Raw genomic sequence first — 27,666 nt, forward strand, 5'->3', positions numbered from 1 at the left:
GGGGGCAGCCTTCAACGAACTCTGATTGGCAGATACGTGGTTCCTTCTGGGGAGCAAATGCCACAACATAGATGCACGGTTCTCAGATATGACTGTTTCCAATTCTCTGCTATTCTAGGCAACACTGCTTCCTGGATGAGAACAGGCCTGGAGAAGCTGTGTGGCTTTTCTAAGGTCAAGGAGTTGGTCAGCTGGTGACTAATGGAAATCCTTTGCTTTCTGCTACCCGCTGTGTGAAGCTGTGCACCGAGGTCACAGCATCTGCTGTGCTGGGCACTGTTCCGACTTCTGGCCCGGAGCCAGCAAGCTGTAGATGCGAGTCCAAAGCAGGGCAGGTCGCAGTGGCTCTGGCTTGTCTTCTCAGGCACCCAGGCCCATCCAGTCCTGGACACAGGCGTCTACACTCAGAACAAGGGGGCAGAAAGCCCTGCACGAACAGCCCAGCCAGTCCCGGTGCAAGGAGGGGCACCTAGACCCCGGCCCAGGCCGTGCCGCCACAGCGGTGCCACGCCCCACCTCCTCATTCTTTTTAATACTTTTTCTTTTTGCTGCCCTGATTCAGTGTTTTTATTTACTTTGTCTATTCAATCCTTTGCTTCATCACCTACTTTTTATTCCTTTCAGTGTATTCTAGATGTCAGGTATCATTTCCAACTGGTTCTTTTTCATGGTTTCTATGTCTCCTTTCACGTTGTTGTAGTTATCACTAAATTTCTTGGTCATCTTTCTAACCATTCCTTTGAGCTTTATATCTGATAAATCGTTTACCTCAATTTCATTTAGCTTTTTTTTCCTAGAGATTTCCTCAGTTCTTTCATTTGGGGCCTATTTCTTTGTCTCCATATTTTGGCTGCCTCTTTGACTCCCAGTCTTCATGGGGTGGCCTTATGTAGTAGGTGTCCTGTGGGACCCAGTGGTGCAGTCTCCTTGATCTCCTGACCTGGGTGCTCTATGAATGTCACTTGTGTGGCTTATGTGGGTCTTGCTGTTGTAATTGAGTCTTGATTGCTGTTGGCCCATTTGTATGTGGGATTGACTTTCAGGCTGGCTGACTGTGAGGCTAAATACTGAGCCTGGCATGTGTGTTACTGTGCAGGTGCTGACCAAAATAAAAAAATAAAATAAAATAAAAAGTAAAGAAAAAGAAATAAAAAGAATCAAAGGAGAAAAAAGAAAAGAAAAGAAAAGAAAAGAAAAGAAAAGAAAAGAAAAGAAAAGAAAAGAAAATGAAGGAGGGGAAGAAAAAAGTGGAATTTGCCTCAGCAGTTTAGTGCCCACTGCCATGTCCTTTTGGATATGCTGTTTGCAAAGTTTATTGGATCCAGCTCCAAAGTTGTCTGAAGCTGGCCACTTGGTGTGTTGGTTCTGGACCTCTTGGGGGAGACTCTGGTGCAGGCTAGTGTCAGATACTGTCTGAGCCTGGCCCTTGGCAACCTGTTTAAAGCTACAAATGATCCAGATATTGTGGCTGTCTCTGCTGGGCTTGGCAGTGCATAGGAAGGACCAAGCTGTGCTCTAAGGCTGGCTTTTACCAGCACTGGGCCTGGGGGCATGTCAACAAACATTCCAAGCCACCACTGCCTGCCTCTGCCTGCTGGCTGCCTGTTAGGCTCAGTCACTGAAAGAGCCTGTGGTGAATTCGGGAGAATGGGGCGAGTGGATCTTCTATGAAGGGGAGGTGTTGTACAGGCTTCAGGGAAGCTGGTGGGTGTGGTCTCTTCTCCAGAGCCACATAACTGAGTCTATCTCAGATTTTGCCCTGACCTTGTAGTCAGGCAGGTGGGGTGTCTGGAGCCCAGAGGTTGGGACTGTGGGAAGACAGGAGGGTAGTTCTACTGGATCTCCTGTGAGGGGGAAGTGCCAGTCAGGTTCATGGAAAAATGGGGGAAATGGCCCCACCCCAAAGCTAGTCACTGACACCCCCTGAGTCTGCCCAGACTTATACACCCTGGTCAATGAAGTTGACTCCTCAGCAGGGCCTAACCTCCTCAGGATGGGGCAAGAGAGATTCCAGAGAGTGAGGTAATTGCTTTCCCCCAGTCTGATGCTGCATGGAGGGTATTGCTCCACCTAGAAAAGATGGTGACCATGCCCCTGAAGAATGACTCAGCACAGGTATCCCAGCAGCCATCTCCCTGACTCCACCCCAGAGTCCAAACCTCAGTCTCTCCCTAGGCAACTCCAGTTTGTACTGCCCTCTCTCCACCAGAACCAAGAGTGAGTGGCTGCAAATGAAATTCTGTGCATTAGCCCTTTAAGAGGGTGCCTGTGTCTCCAGCACATTCCATTACTCCTTGGCAGACAGAAACCCTGCTGCTTTTTTTTACAGTTGAATGTTATATGGGTGCTTCTTCCTGGCTCTGGCGCGATGGAATGGAGAGCATGGCCTGGGGATTAGGCCCCATGCTTCTCAGGGGAACTCCTCACAGCTGAGGTATACCTCCTGAACCTTAGTCACTACCTGTGGGAGTGGGGCCTGCCCTTTTCGCATCTCTGCCATTCCTACCAGTCTTGATGCGTTTCTGTAAATCCTTGGTTATAAGAATATTCTTCAGCTTGTCTTTAGTTGTTTATTCAGGGTAATTATTCTTTAATTTAGTTCTATTTCCAGTTTGGTCCTGGAAGAAGGTAAGTGTAAGATCCATCTATTCCACCTCCATCTTGAAAGTCTTCCTTGGTTTTAGTATGTTTTCACTCTTACTGTTCTCATCAATCAATTGATGAGAACTGTCAGTTACCTCACACATCAAGCTTCTCCTTCCTATTTTACCATCCTAACTCACATCCTCATCAGGTTTCTCCCAGTCATACTGGATTCCTCTTTGCAATTCCTCCTGCTTTGAACCTGACCATGATGGTATTCACATTTCCCCACAGTAGTCAGAGGATTAGTGTATTAACCCCTGGGAGACAATAATCTTAGTCATCAGTTTCCCCCGGAATACTGAGCACAGTGTCTAACATATGATGAGAGGTCAATGAATGCTTAATTCCTTTTATTGCAGATCCAGACTTCCAATCCCAGCTTTCCCATCCCACCAGTATTCCTGCCTTCAGATCCTCCACTTACCTGGCTCCTGGCAAAGACTTGGGTTCGTAGTTCAGATTTCCAACTGCACCTATTTCAATATCACTTTCTGAACACTCATCTGCTGTCTGAGGTCATCGCTGTAGCGACCATGAGGTGCCTCCCAGGACTGCATCCTGTCTTCAAGGTACATACTCTACCCTCCATGTCTCCTCTTGCTCACATCCCAGAGAAAGGAAATAATGCAACAGTTCCTCAGGATTTAAAAAAGCCTAATCCATCTGGCTGGGAACATGAAACAAACTTGCTTTGCAATAATCTAGCGTTGATATGGTATTGTGGCAAAGAATCTTCATAGGTGGGAGGGGACAAGAGAAAAATAACTATGGCAAGACCTTGAATCTTATGGTTATATTTTCATGTTTAAATTCTTTTAATTTTATGCCAATTATAGATTCACATGCAGTTGTAAGAAATAATACACATAGATATCATCTACCCTATTAAATCAAGTCATTTAGCATTTTCTACACATACTGGTATTGCAAGTCAATTCTCTGAAATTCTCCAGCAATGGGTCTGGAGGGGAGTAGGAATATAATTTGTTAAACCAATATGTTGCCATTAAGCTAGGAAGACAAATGGTAGACATGACAAACAGCCAGAGAACCATATCTGGGAATAGAGGTGGAAATAACAAGAGACAGCTATAAACATTATAGTATTGATGGAGAATGTTCTACTGCAACCGAATGTTATGAGGAACACAAGATAAAAGGGCAAGGATAAAAGCCTGGCTAGTCACTGACATCTACCCAAGAATGAGGAGACTAAAGACGTACATTAGCATGGTGGTGACAGGGATGCAAGGGAGGAGACACTGCCTGCGTCATGTCTGTGCAATATTGCAGACAGAGGTCAGAGGCCTCAGCATTGCCAGACCTAGGAGCTCACAAAGTGAATACTGTTGGAATGACCCAAAAATACTGTGATGCTATAAACAGTGAGTTCAGTGTCTATTGCTAGGCAGGAGGCAGCAAAATAAGGCTTGTGCTTATCTTACAATTGTTTTCCAAATCTCAATGGCACTTTGATACAGGGAACAGGGCAGAGCAGGGGGGCAAAAATCTATAAGCCTATGAAGCCGAGCAGTGGTCAGAAAGAGTGTAGTCAGGAAAAAAAGCCAGTTTGGAGGCAAAGATTAGGTACTGAGCTTTAGATACAAAAAGTTTGAAGTGTTGTTAAGATATGCAAATGAGTATTTGGCAGGCAGAACAACTGAACTGTAATGTCACTGAGAGGTCCAATGCGAACCCTCCTCTGGGCTGTGGTTGTTTGGTGTTCTAAGGTGACATAGACAAAATAGTTACTAATGTAGTTAGTTCATGGGCTCTTAGATTTGATAACCTCATGATGCCTTTGATGACCATCTCCCTCCTAGTTGAATCGCTTACACCCAATTTTACACTTCAAAATGTCCTTTTACCAGATAAGCCCCCCTCCACAGCCATATTCGCTCACCATAGCAATTCCATCCCATGGCAGACAATCTTTGTTGGAACTCCCAGGCGGGCTAAGCCTACAGAAGTTACCAAGGTTACCTGTGCAGGCTCTGGATTCAGACTGCTCGGATCTGAAGCCTGAATCCTGATCTCAGTACTTACAGATGTGTGTTCAGGGTCCTCATTTCTGAATGAGGATAACTATCTCCATTGTTGGGTGGTTAAGGCATTACAGGCTACTAGTAAATGCTAGAAAAATGTCAGTTTTCTGCTGTTATTTTTATTGTCACCATCATTTCTGTCATTGCTGTTAGGAACTCTGTTCTGGGTTCTTTATTCCTTGCTGTGGTGTTAGTGTTTTCTGTGACACCAGCATCCCTCCATGGACTTTCTGAAAAGAACAATATGAGCTCCCTTGATTCTTGATTATGGGAGTATCACTTGTGTCCTTCCCTTTTTCCAGCATCAAAAAACTCTGATCAATATCCAAACTGCCTGATTCCTATATATTAATCAGGTTAAAACTGAAATAAAAATAAAAAAAGCACATGTCAGGATGGGGTACATTTTTAAAAAATATATACTTTTATTGAGTTGAGAGAGAGAAAGGGAGAAGGAGAGATAGAAACATCAATGAGAAACTTTGATCAGCTGCCTCCCGCATGCCCTCTACTGGGGATGGAGCCTGAATTCCAGGCCTGTGCCCTGAACGGGAATCAATCCTGAGACCTATTGTTGCATGGATCAACACTCAACCACTGACCCACACTAGCTTGGCCGGTGCACTTTTTATTTTTAAAATCTTTTTTGTTGAGTGTATTACAAGAGTCCCTCTCTGTTCTCCCCATTACCTCCCTCCACCCGGTTCCCACCCCATACTAGGCCTTTACCACCCTATTGTCTGTATCCATAGGTAATGCAGATTTGCATATAAGATCTTTGGTTAATCTCTTCCTGTCCCGCTCCCCTTCCTTCTGAGATTCATCAGTCTGTTCCATGTTTCCATGCCTCTGATTCTATTTTATTCATCAGTTTATTTTGTTCTTTAGATTTTTTTTGGTTTATTTTTAGATTCAATTATTGATAGATATGTATTTATTGCCATTTTATTGTTAATATTTATGATCTCTTTTTTCCTTCTTATTCTTCTTCCTCTTTTTAAAGAATACCCTTCAACATTTCATGTAATACTGGTTTGGTTGTGATGAACTCCTTTAGCTTTTTCTTATCTGTGAAGCTCTTTATCTGACCTTCAATTCTAAATGATAGCTTTGCTGGGTAGAGTAATCTTGGTAGTAGGTCCTTGTTATTCATCACTTTGAGTATTTCTTGGTACTCCCTTCTGGCCTGCAAAGTTTATATTGAGAAATCAGTTGACAGTTGTATGGGAGCTCCCTTGTAGGTAACTAACTGCTTTCCTCTTGCTGTTTTTAAAATTCTCTCCTTATCTTTAACCCTTGGCATTTTAATTATTATGTGTCTTGGTGTGGACCTCTTTGGGTTTCTCTTGTTTGGGACTCTCTGTGCTTCCTAGTCTTGTAAGTCTATTTCTTTTACCAGGTAGGAAAAGTTTTCTGTCATTATTTCTTCAAATAGGTTTTCAACATCTTGCTCTCTCTCTCTCCTCCTTCTGGAACCCTCATAATGCAAATGTTGGTATGCCTGAAGTTGTCCCAGAGGCTCCTTACACTATCTTCATATTTTTTTATTCTTTTTGCTATTCTGGTTGGGTGTTTTTTGCTTCTTCTTATTCCAAATCATTGATTTGATTCTTAGAATACTCTAACTCTACTGTTGGATCCCTGTACATTATTCTTTATTTCAGTTAGTGTATGCTTAATTTCTGACTGGTCCTTTTTCATATCTTTGACATTCTCTCTAAGATCCTTGAAGTCTCACTAATTCTCTTGACACTCATACTAATTCCCTTGAAACTCTCATTAAGTCCCTTGAAGCGCTCATTAAGATCCTTAGGTAACCTTATAACTATTGTTTTGAACTCTATGTCCAGTAGTTTGCTTACTTCTATTTCTTTCATTTGTAACATGTTTCTTTGTCTCCTCATTTTGGCTGCCTCCCTGTTTTTGCTTCTACATATTAGATAGAGATGTTATATCTTCTGGAATTGGTAGATTGGCCTTGTGTATTAGGTGTCCTGTAGGGCCCAGTGGTTCAGTCTCCCTAGTCACCTGAGCTGTGCACTCTAGATGTGCCCCTGTATGATCTATGTGTACAGTCTTGTTGTAATTGAGCCTTGATTGTTGTTGGCATCACTTGGATAAATTGACCCCCAGGCCAATTGGCTGTGAGGAACGGCTGTGACTATAGCAGAAGAGCTGCTACTCAGGAGATACCCCTATGGAGCAATACTTGCTTCAGTGGGGCTTTGGTGCACACTGAGTCTTCCTCTTGAGTGTGTCACTTGTGGATGAGTAGAGCTGTAATCTGGTATGCTCTGAAGCTGTTCACCGGGTGCACTGGCTCTGGGGCCTCCCAGGAGGTGCAAAGTCAGCCACTACCTGGGGCCACTCGGCAGGAGCTACAGAGAGATCTGCAGGTGGCTATTATTTGTATTGGGCTAGAAAGTACCCAAGCGAGGCCCAGCTGTGAAGTAAGGCAGACTGATGCTAGTGCCAGGTCTTGGGCCTCTTACTGATAGGTTTGGAGCACACTGACTCCAGCTGCAGCTTGTTTAAGAGATTTTAGGAAAGTCTGAAACCTGAGCCAGGACAAGCCATTCATATGGAAAAGCCACTGCAAACAGCTTGGGTGGGGAAGCAAATTGGATGGGGTGGGGTCTCAGGGAATCACCAGGGCAAAGCTAACAGTGTTGGCCATGGTGATGGAAACTTAGATACACTGCCAGTCAGCTCTGCTATGGGGGAGGTCCCAGCACAGGAACAATAACCCCTGTGAGTACCCCTGTCTGGGAGAAAGCCGCCCCTGAGTTCTTTTTTTAAAAAAATATATTTTATTGATTTTTTACAGAGATGAAGGGAGAGGGATAGAGAGTTAGAAACATCGATGGGAGAGAAACATCGATCAGCTGCCTCCTGCAGAACTCCTACTAGGAATGTGCCCGCAACCAAGGTACATGCCCTTGACCGGAATCGAACCTGGGACCCTTGAGTCTGTAAGCCGACACTCTATCCACTGAGCCAAACCAGCCAGGGCCACCCCTGAGTTCTTGCCCCAATGGCAGACTGTCCATTTCCTCTCCATATATCCCTGGATTCCCTCAAAGCTGCCACCTGAAGCTGGGGCTCAGAGGAAGCATGACCGTGTATGTTTGTGCACAGGCCCTTTAAGAGGAATACCTGGGACTCCAGCAGCTTCCATGTCACTCAGCCACAATCCCCACTGGTTTTTACAGGCCAAAGTTATAGGCTTCCCAGATCTGGAACCCTGGAATGGGGGGACCTGGTATGCAGCTGGGACGCCCTGCTTCTCATGGGCAGCCTTGGAGATATTACTCCCAATTTAAAAACCAGACCATTCTGTGCCTCCCCCTCTCCTACCAGTCTCAATGTGCTTTCTTATTTACTTCTCTAGTTGTAGGACTTCCGTTCAGCCAGCATTCAGGCAGTTCTGAATGATAGCTGTTCTATATTTTAGTTGTAATTTTGACGTGGTTGTGGGAGGTGGCAAGTACAAGCATTTAACTATGCCACCATCTTGGGACTTTGGTGCACTTTTTTAATAACTAAAGAAAAAGCAGGAAAGAGGAGACAATTAGGAAGGGGAACAGATTTGATGACAACCCATTTTCTGTTTAAGCAGGTAGCTTGATTTGGTTCCTAAAATTCTGACTGAAGGTACCCTGTCCTCAAAAGAATCCAAGAATACAACAATGAGCAGTTGGAGGAAGAGCCTTGAAATGAACAGAGAAGCTAGTTTACAGAATGAGGAGATGTCAATGATAGAAGAATCATGAAATGATATGGAAAGCTAAGAGATAGGTTCTAAATGGACAACCACAATGAAGGTGGATACACAATAAAAGTAATGACAATATCTCCTAATCAATGCTTCTGTGTACCAGGCACTGAGCTAAACACTCTCTATATATCACTCACCTAATCACCACCACAGCACCTGCCTTAGGATACCTTTGATCGTCCTGGTTGACATGAAGAAATTGACATTTAGGGGATATATGGCCTTGAACAAGTATCAGAGTGAGGGGTTAAAACCCAGAACTCAAACCCAGGTCATTCTAGCTCCAGAGCCCCATTTACAGTAGAGTCATGAAGAACATGAGAGTTAGTGATCATAGAAGCAGAAGGAGACCAGCCTACAAAGGAAAAGATCCAGGACAGGGAGGAAAAGATCCAGAGGAGAGAACGTCACCAGGCTGAAAGCCACTCCCTACAAGGGAGGACCCAAGCATGTACTCCATTAACTACCCTTCTCTAATCTTCTTCATCTAGCTCCTGATCCCACACACCCGCTACACCATGGAGATCAACATCGGGGCACGGACCCAATTAGACTCTGATAGTGGAATATTTAGTCAGGTAAAGAGGAAATGGGGGCATGGGGCTGCCTAATCTTTTATCTTTCTACAGCCTCCTGCCATCTTCAGTCTCAGACCACCTAGTATGAATGTCTTGGCCCTTAAACCTATGTGCCCGTTCCTTTTATACCTTTAATTTTGTAAACCCCAACACTGAACCCCTTATATAAGATTCTGCAGCTCTTCTATTCCGTGAGACCTGTCAACCCTCAAATTCCAGGCAATGAGCACAGGTGGAGGGCCCCATGTGCAGTTGCTCCGTCGGGCCATGGCTAAGCTGACCTACCGCTCCCTCTGTCCTCCTGAAGATCTGGCTGACCGGGGCCTGCTGGGAATCCCAAGTGCTCTCTATGCCCATGATGCTTTACGGCTCTGGGAGATCATTGCCCGGTGGGTGAGAGTGGTAGTTGAGAAATGGATAGCCATTGGGGAGAGGGAGAGTGGGTCTCTGACTTGAGGTCAGCATGGGGCATAAGGAACATGAAAGAAGAAGATCCAGAGAGGGGGAGCAGAGGACTCAATCCTGGGAGAGATGAGGAATGGTGAAGAGACAGTGAGTTGGATGTGAAAAGGAGGAAAGTAGAATAAAAAAGTAGAGAGCGTAGGTTGGGAGACCTGGGAATGAGGAGATGGGGATCTAGAAGAACCAGGGTTTTGTTAGGAAGAATGGTTATCATGTTTAGGGAACTATTAAAACTAAGGATCCACATTTTCTTCCTTTCTAAACTAGTGTGTAGAATGAGCTCAGGGATGTCCCAAAAAGTAAGTCTTGTAAAATCTGTCCCCAGATACAGTGGAAGGAGCTTGGCTGAGGCCACAGAAAAGGAGTAGCAGTCAGAGGCTAGAGCTTCTACTCTCAAGGAACTCAGTACCCTTCTCCTCTTGGCAGGTATGTGGAGGGGATTGTCAACCTCTTCTACCATAGAGATGACGTCGTAAGTGGGGACCCTGAGCTGCAGGCCTGGTGTCGGGAGATCACTGAGGTGGGGCTGTGCCACGCCCAGGACCGAGGTGAGATCCCTACCCAGAGAAGTGAGCTCCTTGGACACTCTGCCCAGAATCCCTTGTCAATCTTGCCCTTCTGGGGACATGAACCTAAAAACTCATCACCCTCTTGCCCTCCACACATGAAGCATATGAATACCATTCCCACTTCATAAGTGTTAGGACAGTCCTACAAACCCAATGATTTTCCTCCTCAAAGTAACTGATTATCAACCTTTATGACCATCCCCCATTCCTGCCACTGATGCCCCCAACCTGCCACAGCATGGGGCTCAGTGGGTCTAGAACCACAACCAGTGGGGGATCTGCTCAGGCCCTGCTTGTGCTCTCTGATGCTCTTCCTAAGAAAATAAGTGGGGAAAATTTTCCCACCAAAGTCCATGATGATCCTCTCTGGCTTTCCCTCCCTTCTCCTCTTGCCTGCTACTGTCCACCACACACAGAGGGTCCAAGCACACTGCACATTACCACAGTGCAGGGTCATTTCTAGGTGAAAACTGAATCTCAGATTTCCCTAGCCAGTACATTTCCTCACTAGGCTCTAGCTACTACCTTTCATTCTTCCACTCCACATTTTAATTTACAGTGTTTTTGAGCTTTGCCTAGTTTCATCCTCCTCTCTGTAGCACACATGGGCCAAACTCGTCTGTTTCAAATTGTCCTTCAGGCCCTGCCCCTGCATACTTCACACCAAGACCTTGAGTCCCATCCTCAGCCTGTGGAACAAGTACAAACATTTACTGGGAAGCTATTAAGGCTGGGAAGTGGGAATAAAAGGTTTAATATACCAATGCCAGACCTTTGGAGGGAGGCTTTCTTTGGAGGGTCTGGGAAACATCCCTACCACCCTGACCCTTTCAGGACGGAATGTTCTCTGGTACTGTTTACTTCTGTCCTTCAGCATCCCATAACCCAAAAGATGCTTTTGCCTCTGCCTGGCCATCCTCTTCCCATGAAATGTCCACCTTAAGAATTTACAAAACACAGTCATATATAAGCTTTAGTCTCTGGTTCCCCCATTCCTTTCCCTCAACTCTGAATGTTCTCTTTGCTCTATTATTCCTTCATTGTTATCATTAAAGGCCACACACTAAAATTTGTTTCTAAAGTGCTGGTTTCTGTCTCTTTCCATCTGTGTGACCTTGACCCATCCAGTGGATCTCTTTCTCTTTGACTTTTAGTTTCCTTATATTTAAAATGGACATATATTTAGTCACCATCCTCACATTTAACCTGACAGAATTTTTGAGACCCAATGATATGATGAGTGACAGTGCTGAAACCTGCATAGTACATAGGGTTAGATGAGTTTAATCATATGCTCCACCCCACACAAAAATACCTCCCCAATATGATCCGCAAGTGAATTAGGAGAGTCCAGGCCCAGCCATGCAGTAGATGACCTTGGTCAAGCATCAAACTCTATGACTCCATCTCACTGTATTCATCATGTCTGTTTATTCCGCAGTTTTGATACTTTGACATCTTGGAGTTTTGCTGACCCAGAAGGCAACACCCTTCCCAGGGCCAGCTAATTCTCAGATATAACAAACCACTCCCTTTGAAGCGTGCTTTCATATTCCGGAAGTCCCAACCACCACCTGTATTGAGCTCTTACACTCTGGACTGCTATTCCCCTGGCCTACTCACCTTGGGCCAGGTATTAGACTAGGGACAGCTACCACACTCCAGAGCCCACTGGAAGTATTGCAACTAGCCTGTCCTAAACCCGCTTATTCTGTCTTGCCTGTTCCTTCTCATGGAAACCATGACAAAGGCTCCTGCTACCTTTCTTCTCACCCCCTCCGCCTCTTGACCAACCCTGGTGCTCCCATTGTGGTCCCCTGTGGTGTGGCAGGTACCCATCTCTTGGGATCTGTGAGTATAACATATCTTTTCCATGGCAGTTATCTCCTGACCTGTTGGCCTCAGCACAACTGTATAATAATAGAAACTATATTTTAAAACAGTCACCTCTATATTGAGTGGAATGAATAGCTGATTTTGCCACCCTTCCTGTATTTTAGCTGAATCAATTACTTCTCTTTCTCTGCATCATTACCCAGCTATCTATAAGCACTGAACGCCTTTTGGGGAAACAGCAATTTTGTTGAAATACAACAAACTTAGGGAAAGGTACAGAAATCATAGGTGTACAACTTAGTGATCTGTTACTATGGTGACACACCTGTATAATTAGCATAAAGATCAAGAATCAGAACTTTACCAGCTCCCTCAGAAAGCCCCTTGTGTACTCTTCCAGTCATACCCACGTGAAAGTAACCATTACCTTGACTTCTAGGTCAGTTAGTTTTACTTATTTTGACCTTCCACAGATGGAAATACAAGCACACACTTGCTTGTCTCTGTCTTCATTCTCTGAATACTATGTCTGAGATTTTCCCACTTTGTTGTATGCAGCATGTAGTTTGTTCATTATCATTGTGGTAACCTCCATTAAATGATTATGGCACCATTTATTTTTCCTTTTTGCCATTGATGGGCAATTAGTATTGTTTCCAGTTGGGGTGATCAATATTAGTGCTATTGTGAACATTTTTGTGTGTGTTTTCCTGTTCTGTTAATACCTAGGTGTGGATCGGATGCTCCATAAAGTATGTGAAAATCAGCTTCAGTAGTTATTGACCCTTTTCCAAGGTGGTTGTACTGGTTTCCACTCCCTTCATCAGAGTTTCGGTTATAGTTGCTCCATTTAGTCTCAAATACATGAAAATATATTTCTATCTTTTTCACTTTAGCCATTTTGGTGAGTATGTAGATCTGTCATATTGTGAATTTAAGTTGAATTTCCCTAAGGACTAGGGAATACTTTTTTCTTGGTTTAATAGTCATTGGAATATCCTCCTTTTTGAAGTGCCTGTTAAAGTCTTTTACCCTTATACCTTTAGGGTTGTAGCCTTTATCTTATGATTTTTTAATTGAGGTCTAATTGATATAAATTATTAATTTCAAATTTACAACATAACGATTCAAGATTTATATGCATTGTGAAATGATCACCTCAGTAAGTCTAGTTAATATCCATCACCACACATAGTTATCCAGTTTTTCCTTTGATGAGAACTTTTATGATCTACTCTTTTAGCAACTTTCAAATATATAATACAGTATTGTTAACTATAGTTACCATGCTGTACATTACATCCCATGACTTATTTATTTTATAACTGGAAGTTTGTAACTTTTGACCACATTCACCTATTTCACCCACCTTTATCCCCACCTCTGTCAACCACCAATCTGTTCTCTGTGTCTATGATCTCAGGATTCCCCTCCCCCCACTTTTTTTTAAGATTCCATGTATAAGTGCAATCATAGAATATTTGATCTTTTTTGGTTTATTTTTTTTCACTTAACATAATGTCCATCCAGGTGGTCACAAATAGAAAGACTTCCTTCTTTTTTTGTGGCTAAATAGTATTCAAATATATATATATATATATATATATATATATATATATATATATATATATACATATATATATATATATATATATATATATATATATATATATATAATTTTGTTTATTCATTCACCCATTGCTGAATACTTAGGTTTCTTCCATGCCTTTTTTAAAAAAGATTTTTAAATTTACTTTTGGAGAGAAGGTAATGGTGAGGGAGAGAGAAACATAGAACATAGCTGTTATTGAGGAACAGGACTATTGAACAGCTGTCTCCCGCATGCCCCCTACTGGGGATGGAGTCCGCCATCCATAACCTGGCACGTGCACTGACCAGGAATTGAATCAGCAACCTTTTGGTGCAAAGGACAATGCCCAACCAACTGAGCCATACCAACAACGGTGGTTGCTTCCATGTCTTGGTTATGATAAATAATGCTGCAATGAACTTGGGGTGCAGATATCTTTTCAAGTCAGTGTTTTTGTTTCCTTTGGATAAATAACCAGAAGTGTACTTGCTGGATCTATATTAAATTTTTAAAAAAGAATTCCCATACTGGTTTCCATAGTGGCTTCACCAATTTACATTCCCATTAACAATGCACAAGGCTTCTCTTTTCTCCACAGCCTTACCAATACTTCTTATTCCTTGTCTTTTTATCATAGTCATTCTAACAGGTGTGAGGTGACATCTCATTATGATTTTGATTTACATTTCCCTCATGATTAGTGATGTTGAGCACTTTTTCATATACCTGTTGGCCATCTGTGAGTCTTTGGGAAAATGTCTATTCAGATCTTCTGTCCACTTTTTAATTGGACTTCTGGTTTATTATGCTATTGAGTTGAATGGGTTCTTTATATATTTTGGATATTAACCCCCTATTAGATATGTGATTTGCAAATATTTTCTCCCATTCAGTAGGCTGCCTTTTTATTTCATTGACAGTTTTCTTTGCTGTGCAAAAGATGTTTAGCCTGATATACTTCCATTTGTGTATTTTTGCTTTTGTTGCCTTTGCTTTTGTAAATCCAAATGTCATCATCAAGACTGATGTTTTTATCTAGGAGTATTATGGTTTCAGGACTTTAATCAATTTTTCCTTAATTGGTGTGTGTTGTATAAGATAGCAGTCCAGTTTCATTCTTTTGCATGTGGCTGCCAGTTTTCTCAACACCATTTATTGAAGACATTGTCCTCTCCCCATTGTATATTGCTGGCTCCCTTTTTGGGCTCACTTTTCTGTTTCATTGATCTATGTGTCTGCTGTATGCCCAACACCATACTGATTTGATCACTTTTTCTTTGTTATACAGTTTGAAATCAGGAAGCAGGATGAGGGTGCCTTGAACTCTATTCTTCTCTCTCAAGATTTCTGTGGCTATTTGGGGTCTTTACTGATTCCATAAATTGTAGATTGATTTATTCCATTTCTTTGAAGAATGCAATTGGAATTTCATAAGGATTGCATTGATTATATAGGTTGCCTTGGGTAGTATGGACATTTTAACAATATTAATTCTCCCAACCCATGATAATAGAATATCTTTCCATTTATTTATCTCCAACTTCTTTCTTCGGTGTCTTATGGTTTTCAGTGTACAGGTATTTCACCTCTTTGGTTCAATATATTCCTAGCTATTTTATTCTTTTTGATGCAGTATATATTTTATATGAATGAATGCACACTAATCATAACATATGGGTATCTCCAGACATCAGCACTTATTCCCTTATCTTTTTCAGGGATTGCAGTTTATAAACTTCAGTATTTCTTCTTCTAGGTTTTCCAGTCTCCTTCCAGTCCCGGGCTCAGCTCTGCCATTTCCTTACCATGTGCCTCTTCACATGCACTGCCCAGCATGCAGCAGTCAACTTCAGCCAGGTATGGACAACTGAAGCCTGGGTCCCTGAGGGAAAGTGCCTGGATGAGGGTATGTTTGAAGGAAAGAGTTGGGAGCTAGAGCCCTGCATATCAGAGTGCCTGGTTGACTCCAGATTCTTCCCCGCCTCGGCAGGACTGGTTGTTCTGGGTCCCTAACACCCCATGCACAATGCGGATGCCCCCTCCTACCACCAAGGAAGATGTGACAATGGCCACACTGATGGGCTCACTCCCTGATGTTCAGCAGAGCTGTCTTCAGATGCTTTTCGTGAGGCAAGTGAGCCGGCAGAAGCCAAACATGGTAAGAGGGGATTTGGGGAATTCTGGGGCAGTGATAACATAAAAGAAATTTCAGAATATGGGGCTGGGCTCTGGTCCCTGCATCTTGGAACTAGAAGCTAATCAATCTTTCTTTTCTGCTTCAGGTACCCCTGGGATATCACACAGAAGAATATTTCTCAGGCCCTGAGCCCAAGGTTGTTTTAAGACAATTTCAAGCAGATCTGGACAACCTGGAAAGGGAGATAGTGGCCCGGAATGAGCAGCTAGACCTTCCCTATGAATATCTGAAGCCGAGCTGCATAGCGCTTAACAGTGATGCTATCTGAGCCCCAGTGTAATGGCCTTTCAAAGACCACTGAGTCACTGCCCCCACTTCCAAGTCATCTAACAGAATGACCTTTAACTTGAAAACACATTCCTTAAAGAGATAAACTATTCACTCATGTAGCCTTCTCCTACCTCTGGAAAATTTGTCTTTTTCATTTATTATATAATCATTTTGAGATAGATTTGTTAATATTGTGTGAGATAAATATTCAATTCCAATTTTTCTTTTGGGAAAATCTATTATACCAGCACAGTTTATTTAAGAGCCCATCCTCTCTCACTGATCTATAATGCTAGCATGTATCACTTTGCCAAATCAGAATGGAAATATTTTTGTTATTTCTAATCTATGTTTTCATTTATGTGTCTGTCTTACACTATACCAGTGGTCGGCAAACTCATTAGTCAACAGAGCCAAATATCAACAGTACAACGATTGAAATTTTTTTTGAGAACCAAATTTCTTAAACTTAAACTTCTTCTAATGCCACTTCTTCAAAATAGACTTGCCCAGGCTGTGGTATTTTGTGGAAGAGCCACACTCAAGGGACCAAAGAGCTGCATGTGGCTCACAAGCCGCAGTTTGCCGACCAAGGCACTATACCATACTGACATAATTACTACAAGTTTATAATTAAAATAACCTACTATTTTGTAGCATATATCCATCAAATTTGTCTTTTAGAGGTGACAGCTTTTCTTGGACTTAGGACCTTTCATATATATATTAAAATCAGCTTGTTATTATCCAAATATAGTGTGTTATGATTTGTTTGTGTCAGTGCACTCATTTATATAAAGTGTTTAGTCTTAAACCAACTTTGCATTCTTGAGATATATACAACTTGCCATTGTATACACTGTTGAATTCCATTATAGTATCCCAGGCTTGGTAAGAACCAGGTGCCCTTTCAAACCAACCAATCAACTTCCCAATCCTTTCTGGCTTCTTTTGGTTTCTCTCTATAACCAATCCATTTACTATATCATCTGGGTTCTAGGTTCCTTATTGAATTTGATCACTTTTTCAGGCTTGGTACCTCCCCTTTATGGTTGCTATCTTAGTTCCTACGGGCATGCCCCACAAAAGCACCTCCTCCTGTTATCTTGGCTTCAATTGGATAGGAGCCAATCAACGGGGACATCTGTAATACATACAACAATAAAGATAAATTTTTAAAATGAGAGATTTTTAAAGGAAATAAAACCTTAGAAATAAAAAAAAAATCTTTACTCTGATTTGAGGGGAAAAACACTTGATCAAGCTTCTGGTTTGAGATGGAGAAAAGAACCTACTCTTTTATCTCATCTTACTCCCAAAGTACAATAAACATGATGCTAAAATAATAACAAAGACTCAGACATATTCTATCTAATAAAAGAGTTATATGCAAATTAACCATCACTCCACTACACCCACAAGCCACGCCCACCAGCCAATCAGGAGCGAGTACGCAAATTAACCCAACCAAGATGGCTGTGGCCACTGAGCGAGCAGGAGGCTTGGGTTTCCCTGGCAATAGAGGAAGCCAAGCTTTCTGCACACCCTGGCCAGCCTAGGCCTCCACTCAAGGCTACAAAGTTTCAATTATAGAAGATAAATTAATCCCAACAAAAATGGCAGCAGCCACGGAGCTGGAGATAGCAGGAGGCTTGAGTTGCCCCCAGTGATGGAGGAAGCCAGATTTCCACAGCCCTGGCCTGCCTTGGCCTCTGCTGAAGGCTACAAAGTTTCAATTATAGAAGATAAATAAATCCCAGATACCAGGGCCTCTGAGGGGTCACCGGAGGGGGGGGGACGTGGCCAGCCTGCAAACTACCACAGACCCCTCGCCCAGGCTGCCCCACACCCCAAGGGAACCCCCACCCAGATCCAGGACACCCTTCAGGGCAAACCAGCAGGCCCCCACCCATGCACCAGGCCTCTATCCTATCTAATAAAAGAGTAATATGCAAATTGACCATCACTCCAACACACAAGATGGCTGTCCCCATGTGGACACAAGATGGCCACCATAGGATGGCCAGCAGGGGAGGGGAGTTGGGAGGGACCAGGCCTGCAAGGGAGGGCAGTTGGGGGTGATCAAGCCTGCAGAGAAGGGCAGTTAGGGGTTACCAGGCCAGCAGAGGAGGGAAGTTGGGGGTGACTGGGCCTGCAGCAAAGGGCAGTTGGGGGGGACCCAGGCCTGCAGGGGAGGGCAGTTAGGGGCAAACAGGCTGGCAGGGGAGCAGTTAGGCATCAATCAGGCTGGCAGGGGAGTGGTTAGGGGTGATCAGGCTGGCAGGCAGAAGCAGTTAGGGGCAATCAGAAAGGCAGGCAGGCGAGCAGTTGAGAGCCAGCAGTCCTGGATTGTGAGAGGGATGTCCGACTGCCCATTTAGGCCCGATCCTCCTGGGATCGTTGTACTGTTGATATTTGGCTCTGTTGACTAATGAGTTTGCCGACCACTGGTATAGTGTAAGAATATTTATCTCCTGGGATCGGGCCTAAACGGGCAGTCGGTCATCCCTCAAGGGGTCCCAGATTGGAAAGGGTGCATGCTGGGCTGAGGGACACCCCCCCCACTGTGCACAAATTTCGTGCACCGGGCCTCTAATGTTTAAATAGAAAATACATTTCCCAGACACCCCTCTTTCAGCCAGAGTTGGCCGTAAGACTAACTGTAGTCTATAGTATATGAACAGAAGTGATGTGTGCATTGCTGACCACTTCCTTAAAAATAATTGGTTTGCTCTCTATGTCCTCTGTTTAGTTTCCAGTAGTTTGGAATGTTAACATGATAGTGGTAAACTAGCTTCAATCATGTAAATTAGGACAACACCATAGGTGTTTTGCTGGTTGACTGCATTTATCAGAACCACTTACATACCCTGGAAAGCTCCCTTACTCTAGAGCATTATGTGCAAGAGAAATATAAGTTTCTATTTTGTTGGAGGTACTCTATCCTCATTACAGCAGATTAGCCTAACACACAAGAGAAACAGGTCCTCATTCTAAGGCAGAACCCTCTAGTCAATAAGTACTGTCCATGTAGAGCATCTAGCTCACCGACAAATTGCCTCAGTGTTAATCATAAATAGATAATAAGGATCTCCAGGGAGTTAGGTAAGCTACCCCATAAAGGGACAAGACCAAAATTTAAAAAAAAAAGAGAGAAAAAATGATGACATAAGAAACATAATTCAGCAAACACAATCATTTTAAAATAAATACTGTGCTGTCTGGTATGTATTGGTGGTTGAGTGTCAACCTGTGAACCAGGAGGTCACAGTTCAATTCCTGGTCATAGCACATACCTGTATTGCAGGCTCAATCCCCAGTGGTGGGCGTGCAAGAGGCAGCCAATCAATAATTTTCTTTCATGATTGATGTTTCTATCTCTCCCTCTCCCTTCCTCTCTGAAATCAATTAAAATATATATCTTTTAAAAATAGTGTAATCATAATCTTTGGACTTGAGAAAATATTGTCCCCATAAAACAAAAGAAATGTACTATGGGGAAATAAAAATAATAATGATCTTTTAGAAAATAAATGTGCAAAGACAAAATAATTTAACAGAATTAAATGGAGACAATCTCCCAGATATAGAACTGAAAGTCAAAGAAATCCTATCTAATAAAAGAGTAATATGCAAATTAACCATCACTCTTCTACACCCACAAGCCACACCCACCAGCCACGCCCACCCGCCAATCAGGAGCAAATATGCAAATAAACCCAACCAAGATGGCTACAGCCACAGAGAGCAGGAGGGAGGCTTGGGTTTCCCCGGCAATGGAGGAAGCCAAGCTTTCTGCCTGCCCTTGCCAGCCTAGGCCTCCACTCAAGGCTACAAAGTTTCAATGATAGAAGATACATAAATCCAAACAGAAATGGCGGCAGCCATGGAGCTGGAAAGAGCAGGAGGGTAGGGTTGCCCCCGGCGATGGAGGAAGCCAAGCTTTCTGCACACCCTGGCCAGCCCAGGCCTCCACTTAAGGCTACAAAGTTTCAATTATAGAAGATAAATAAATCCCAATAGAAATGGCTACCGCCACGGAGCAAGCAGAAGGCTTGGCTCCGCTCCAGGCTACAAAGTTTCAATTGTAGAAGATAAATAAACCCCAGATACCAGGGCCTCCACTTGGGTCGCTAGGGGGCATGGCCAGCCTGCAAACCACCACAGGCCCCTCGCCCAGGCCGCCCCACGCCCCAAGAGAACCCCCACCCTGATCTGGGACACCCTTCAGGGCAAACCAGCTGGCCCCCACCTGTGCACTAGGCCTCTATCCTATCTAATAAAAGAGTAATATGCAGATTGACCATCATTCCAACAAACAAGATGGCTGCCCCCATGTGGTCAAAGATCCTGCCCCCATGTGGACACAAGATGGCCACCACAAGATGGCCAGCAGGGGAGGGCAGTTGGGAAGAACCAGGCCTGCAAGGGAGGGCAGTTGGGAGGGACCAGGCCTGCAAGGGAGGGCAGTTGGGGGCGATCAAGCCTGCAGGGGAGGGCAGTTAGGGGTGACCTAACCGGCAGAGGAGGGAAGTTGGGGGTGAGCAGGCCTGCAGGGAAAGGCAATTGGGAGGGACTCAGGCCTGCAGGGGAGAGAAGTTGGGGGGGACCAGGCTTGCAGGGGAGGGCAGTTGGGGGGGACCCAGGCCTGCAGGGGAGAGCAGTTGGGGGAAAACAGGTTGGCAGGGGAGTAGTTAGGCATCAATCAGGCTGGCAGGGGAGTGGTTAGGGGGTGATCAGGCTGGCAGGCAGAAGCGGTGAGGGGCAATCAGGAAGGCAGGCAGGCGAGCAGTTGGGAGCCAGCAGTCCTGGATTGTGAGAGGGATGTCCGACTGCCCATTTAGGCCAGATCCTACCTGGATTGGGCCTAAACGGGCAGTCGGACATCCCTCGAGGGGTCCCAGATTGGAGAGGGTGCAGGCTGGGCTGAGGGACACCCCCTCCCATGCACGAATTTCATGCACCGGGCCTCTAGTAGGAAATATAAAAGTTAAGAAATAGAGGATCAATCAAGGAGATCAAGTATAAAAACTTAAAAAAAGATAAAGTGAATAAAACCACAATAAGATGTTGCCTCATTACCTGTTAGACTGGTTATCATCAATAAACCAACAAAAAACAAGTGTTGGTGAGGATGTAGAGAAAAGTGAATCCTTAGTGCACTGTTGGTGGGATTGTAAATTGGTGCAGCCACTATGAAAAGAAGTATCACGGTTCCTCAATAAATTAAAACTAGAAATTCTATATGACCCACCAATTCCATATCTGGTTATTTATGCAAAGAAATCCTGAAAACTAATCTAAAAAGACATATGCATCCTTATGTTAATTGCAGCATTATTTACAATGGCAAAGATATGGAAGCAACATAAGTGTCCACCAATAGTTGAATGGAAGATGTGGTGCATGTATACAAAAGAATATTACTCCTTAAAAAAAATGAAATCTTGCCATTTGTAACAACATGAATGAACATAGATGGTATTATGCTAAGTGAAATAAGTCAAAGAAGGACAAATACCATTTGATTTCACTTTTAGGTAGAATCTAAAGAACAGAAACAAGCTCATAGACACAGAACAAATTGACGGTCACCAGATGAGCAGGAAGTGGGGGGATGAGTGAAAAAGGTGAAAGGGATTAAAAACTATAAATTGCCAATTATAAAAATAGTCATGGGTATATAAAGCAGGGGTCCTCAAACTTTTTAAACAGGGGGCCAGTTCACTGTCCCTCAGACCACTGGAGGGCCGGACTATAGTTTAAAAAAAAAAACTATGAACAAATTCCTATGCACACTGCGGGCCCGGGAGGAGTCGGCTGCTAAGCAGGACAGGAAGCAGCACCCGGTGGGCCAGATAAATGTCCTCGGCGGGCCGCATGTGGCCCGCGGGCCGTAGTTTGAGGACGCCTGAAAAGTATAGCATAGAAAATATAGTCAATAATATTGTAATAACTACATAGGTGTTAAGTGGGTACTAGACTTATCAGAGTGATTACTTCCGGGGGTATATAAATGTCTAATCACTATATTGTACATCTGAAACTTGTATAACATTGTATAACAACTGTAATTAAAATTTACTTAATTTTAAAAAGAGAAAAAGAAGCAAAATGCTACAAAAAAATCAGATGGTAATCAGATATCTCAGCAACAAGAACTGCTAGAAAACAATGAGTAGATCTTAAAGTTCCAGGGAAAAGTGTTCTTGGAATACTCTGTTTAAGTAACAGATGAATTATGACATTGATGTCCTTTCTGAGCTGCTCACTGCCTGGCCTGGGTGCTGCACTCATTCTTCACAGATCACTTGAGAGATCTTTATAATAGATTGCCTTTCGTTAAGTAGAGAACATTAACAGCATCTCTGAAGACCCTCTCATGACCCCTTGCAGGCACTGCCCCACGTCTAAGGATAAACACTACCCCAATGGTACCCACTGTGTATTAATTTTGTCCTTTTAATGTTTATATCAATATCAATATTAGCCATTTCTTTGTTTATACTTAAAATCTTCAGAGATTATTAAAAAATATAATTAAACTAAAAAATAGTGGTATTAGCAGGTACACTTTTGTGTCTGGCTTCTTTCACTCTACATTGTTTATGAAACCCATCCACGTTGTTGTTTAGCATTGTAGTTTATCCAACCTCATTATAGCATCATATTCAATTGTGTGAATATATCACCATTGATGGACATTGGGTTGTTTCCTGTATGGGGCTATTACAAATAGTGCTCCTATTAACATTCTTGTACATCTTTTAGAACATTTATATATGGATTTCTGATGGTAGTAAATGAGTAGAATTCCCCATGGAAGATATGGGAATGTTCAGATTTGGTAGATTCTGCCAGTTTTCTTTGGTGATTGATGTAGTTTATAGCCCCTCTATCAGTGTTCTAGAATGCTAGTTGCTCCATATACTAACCAAAAAACATTATTACGTGTATCTTGTGATTTTGTCTTTTAAAATAAACTTTAATTTTTAAAGCATTGTTAAGTTCATAGCAAGAAGATACATAGCTTTTAAATATTGCCCCACCCCCATATTAACATAGCATCCCTCAGTTTCAAAGTTCTTCACTAGAGTGGTACATTTGTTAAAATCAATGGATGTACATTGACACATCTTTATCACTCAAAGTCCACATTATACACTAGGGTTCACTCTTAGTGTAAATTATCTGGATTTTGACAAATGTATAATAACATGTAGCCATCATTAGAGTATCACACAGAGTAGTTTCACTGCCCTAAAAATCTTTTGTACTACACATATTTATTTTCCCCACCCTAGCCCCTGGCAAACACTTAGCTATTTACTCTCTTAATAGTTCTGCCTTTTCCAGAATGGGATATAGGTGGAGTTATACAATATGTAGCCTTTTCTAATTGACTCAGTCCTCTGATTGATCCCAGGCTCCAGGCAGGACAACTTGGGAGCCTTCCACCCATGCATTGGACTGCTCCTTAAAGTGACCCTCTTTAATATTGAACTTCACGTGTATTTCACATCCTCCTTCCTGGATCACAATAGTTTTTCAAAGGCAGTTTTACCCATTGATGGCTGCCAAATACTAAAAATGGAACTCCCATTTGACCCAGTGATCCCAATTCTAGGAATATATCCCAAGAAATCAGAAACACCGGGAGGGAAAAATGGCGGCGGAATAGACAGACATGTCCCGGGCCTTGTCCCAGAGCAGAAGGAAGGAGCAGCTGAGGGTCACACTGGGAGTGTTTGTTGGCAAGTTGGGGGACAGCTGAACTCCAGAAGAAGGTGGGGGACTGCTGGACGGGGTTCCCCTGACCTGGCGGCTCCCACTGCAGCTGGGTCCCCTCCCAGAGCTGCGGGCTTGGACACGGAGTCTACGCCATCTGGAACCGGAAAGTGGAGCTTATCTGAAGCCTGAGAGTCCACAACTGCGGCACCCACGGAACAGCTGTGAGCCCCAGAACAACGCTCCCCAGTTGGCGCAGAAACGCGGGTTCAGAGGAGCTCTACACTCCACCACGGAAAGGTCGGATTTCGCCTGGGATAAGGTGAGGTCTCTGGTCCCAGCGCGAGAGAGGAACGCGCGTTGTGCAGGAGCTGGAGGACCAGGGAAGTCTGTGCCTGGAAAAATCCGTGGCTGTTGGGGCTGGCGTGATCTGTGAATGTAGAGGGGGGTCCTCAGAGCTGCTAACAGAAGGTCTCTCTAGAGGGCAACCCATTTTGATCTGACGTGCAGGGACACCCTGGGAATTTCAGGGGTGTGCTAGACTTACGCGCAGCCACGGAGTGCGCACACTTGGGCTTTTTCCTCTTGGAATTCTTGCTTCTGATTACTGAGCCCAATGCGTGGGATCACCCAGTTGGGGACACCCTGGGAGACTGCAGGGGAAAGTTGTTTTTCTGGAACCTGGGGATTGGAGCGGGGAGTGACCATCGGAGAGCCAGCTCTGAGGCAGCCCACTCCCACAAACCGGTAGTGAGTGCCACAGGGAAAGAAGGCTCTAACACTTCCTAGAGAGGCCATAGATAAACCCGGAAGTCAATCCAGAAACACTGCCACCCAGAGGCTGAATCACAAATTGACTCTTGTGTAATCAAAAATAAAGGAACACGAATTAAGACATACCGCCTGCTTAAAATCAGGACTGGCTTACATCACTGAAGAGCAGTGGAACGCAGGGAACTGCAATACTGTCCGGACTGAGAAACACGCGTGCCAAACAGAACAACAGAGGAAGTGAATGACCTTCACTACTCCACATTTTATTTTTATATTTTCATGTTTTGCATCTTTTACTCAAGAAACTAATTTTTTTCTTTTTTCCTCACTTGATTTTACCTTTTTAATTATTACATTTTTATTTTCAATCTGTATTACTACTACTGCTATTTTATCTTTTTTTTTAAGTGTCATTTTATTTTCTCTTCATTTTGTTTGGGGATTAATGTTCTACATTCTATTTTTATCTTTCCTTTAGCATCATTTTACTCTATCTCAACTCTACCTTTATGCCATCACTCTCTTCCTCACTTTTCCATTTTCGGTGTCCTGTTTATCTTACCCCTTTCCTGCTTTAGATTTTCCCTATTCTTTCTGTTTACCCCCGTTTAAATTTCAACCTACTTATGTATCTAATCTCCAATCCCCTGCTCCAAGTCCATACACACCTCTCTCTTCGTTGTCTTAAAAAATTGTTTTTCTCTCTGTCCTTTTGTTGTTGTTCGCTTGAATGTAGATTATATCGAATTTTTATGCTTTTTTGTGAGATTGTTTTGCTTATTCTTCTTTTGTTTATTTTTTTGTTTGTTTAGTGCTTCTGTTTTCCCTTGCCTCACTCAATATTAGTTGGTGTTGTAGTTTGTATTAATCCCCAGGTTCTTGTTGCTGGCATTTGCTGGGATAAGTGATTGTTCTATTGGAGTTTTATCCCCAATATATATAGTTTGTTCCCCTTTCTCTCTTAGTCTCTTCCTTGTCTCTCTTACATTTTTTTTCTACTTTTTTTCCCTTTTCCCAATTTCATTTTGACACTCCTTTTTTTTTCTTCTTTCTTTCTTTTTCCTCTTCTTCTTTCTCTCCTATCCCCTAATTTGCCTTTCTCTGGTGGTCACCTTTATTGGAGGTTATTAATATCATGAATACATTTCTGTTCAGTGCCTTGTGTGTTGTACTTGGTAGTGCTGTATTTTGTGCCTTTAAATCAACGCAGGAGAGAGAGAACTACATAACCAGACACCCAGAGAAGAGAGACCATGGGGAGACAAAGAACAGCCCACATATGAAAGAAAAGCAGGCATCACCAGAAAAGGAAGTAAACGAAATGGAGGCAAGCAACCTTCCAGAAAAAGAATTCAGAGAAATGGTTATAAGGTGGCTGAAAAGAATGGAAGACAAATTCGACAATATGAGCAAGAAACAAGAGGAAATGAAAAAGAACCAAGAAGAAATGAAAAATGATATCGCTGCTGTAAAGAACTCAATAGAAAGCATCAAGAGTAGACTAGAAGAAGCAGAGGACCGCATCAGTGAGCTAGAAGACAAGATGGGAAAAAATACCCAAGTAGAGCAGCTTCTAGAAAAAAAATTAAAAGGCAGGAGGAGAGCCTAAGGGACCTTTGGGACAACACGAAACAAAACAACATATGCATAATAGGGTTTCCAGAAGGAAAGGAAGCTGAGCAAGGTATAGAAAACCTCTTTGAAGAAATAATGACAGAAAATTTCCCTGATATAGAGAAGAAAAAACCCACACAAATCCAAGAAGCTCACAGAGTCCCAAGCAAAATGAACCCCAAAAGACTGACGCAAAGGCACATTATAATTAAATTGGCAAACACCAACGACAAAATAAGAATCTTAAAAGCGGCAAGAGACAGAAAGTTACATACAAAGGAACCCCCATCACACTAGCAACTGATTTATCAACATAAACTCATCAGGCCAGAAGGGAATGGAATGAAATACACAAAGTCATGCAAAGGAAGGGTCTGAATCCAGGAATACTGTACCCAGCAAGGCTATCAACCAAAATTGAAGGTGAAATCAGGAGCTTCACAGACAAAAAAGGACTAAGGGAATTTATTACCACCAAACCAGCAATGCAAGAAATGCTAAAGGGTCTGCTGCAAAAAAAAAAAAAAAAAAAAAAAAAAAAAAAAAAAAAAAATAGGAAACGAAGAAGGAACACAGGTGTAAAGAATAGGAATGGCGAAAAATAAGTACCTATCAATAATAACTTTAAATGTAAATGGATTAAATGCCCCAATCAAAAGACATAAGGTAATAAATTGGATAAGAAAACATGACCTATATATCTGCTGTCTAAAAGAAACCCACCTCAGAAAAAAAGACGCACACAGACTGAGGGTGAAGGGATGGAAAAAGGTTTTCCAGGCAAATGGAACTGAAAAAAAAGCTGAGGTAGCAATACTTATATCTGACAAATTAGATCTCAAAGTGAAGGACATAACAAGAGATAAGGAAGGCAACTTCATAATACTAAAGGGAGCAATCCAACAAGAAGAAATAACTCTGGTAAACATATATGCACCCAATACAGGAGCACCCAAACACATAAAAAAACTCCTGGAGGATATCAAGGGAGAGATTGACAGCAATACAATCATAGTAGGAGACTTTAATACCCCACTATCACCATTGGACAAGTCCTCTAAACAAAAAATCAGCAAAGAAACATCAATCGTAAATGACTCACTAGACCAGATGGAATTAATTGACATCTTCAGAACATTTCACCCCAAAGCCACAGAATATACATTCTTCTCAAGTGCACATGGGTCATTTTCAAAGATAGACCATATATTGGGACATAGGCAAAGTCTCTTCAAATTCAAGAAGATAGAAATCATATCAAGCATCTTCTCAGACCACAGTGGCATAAAACTGGAAATCAACTACAATAAAAACAAGCCAAAGAAATCAAACACTTGGAAACTAAACAGCATGCTATTTAACCATGACTGGGTTACCAGAGAGATCAAAGAAGAAATAAAAAACATCATGACAACAAATGACAATGAAAACACTACAATCCAAAATCTATGGGACACAGCGAAAGCAGTCTTGAGAGGGAAGTTCATAGCTCTACAAGCCTACTGCAAAAAACAAGAAACAGGGGTAATAAATTACCTATCCCAACAACTCAAAGAGTTAGAAAAAGAGCAACAAGAA

The 27,666-nt window shown here is 42.8% G+C and overlaps 1 protein-coding gene across 1 annotated transcript in view; it reads left to right on the forward strand.

Moving 5' to 3' along the window:
* The window catches only part of LOC308252591 (polyunsaturated fatty acid lipoxygenase ALOX12-like), a gene marked incomplete at both ends in the record, with an annotated part of 28,776 nt that extends 12,806 nt beyond the window's left edge, over positions 1-15,970 (forward strand). The window contains 7 exons of the mRNA XM_080677377.1: positions 3,006-3,215; positions 8,961-9,047; positions 9,267-9,436; positions 9,936-10,057; positions 15,262-15,362; positions 15,496-15,663; positions 15,788-15,970. Of these exons, the coding sequence (XP_080533503.1) occupies positions 3,006-3,215; positions 8,961-9,047; positions 9,267-9,436; positions 9,936-10,057; positions 15,262-15,362; positions 15,496-15,663; positions 15,788-15,970 (1,041 nt within the window). The remainder of the gene's footprint in view (positions 1-3,005; positions 3,216-8,960; positions 9,048-9,266; positions 9,437-9,935; positions 10,058-15,261; positions 15,363-15,495; positions 15,664-15,787) is intronic.
* Positions 15,971-27,666: the final 11,696 nt, after the last annotated feature.

Source organism: Plecotus auritus (genome assembly GCF_963455305.1).
Source record: "Plecotus auritus genome assembly, chromosome: 7".
NCBI classification, from domain to species: Eukaryota; Metazoa; Chordata; class Mammalia; order Chiroptera; family Vespertilionidae; genus Plecotus; species Plecotus auritus.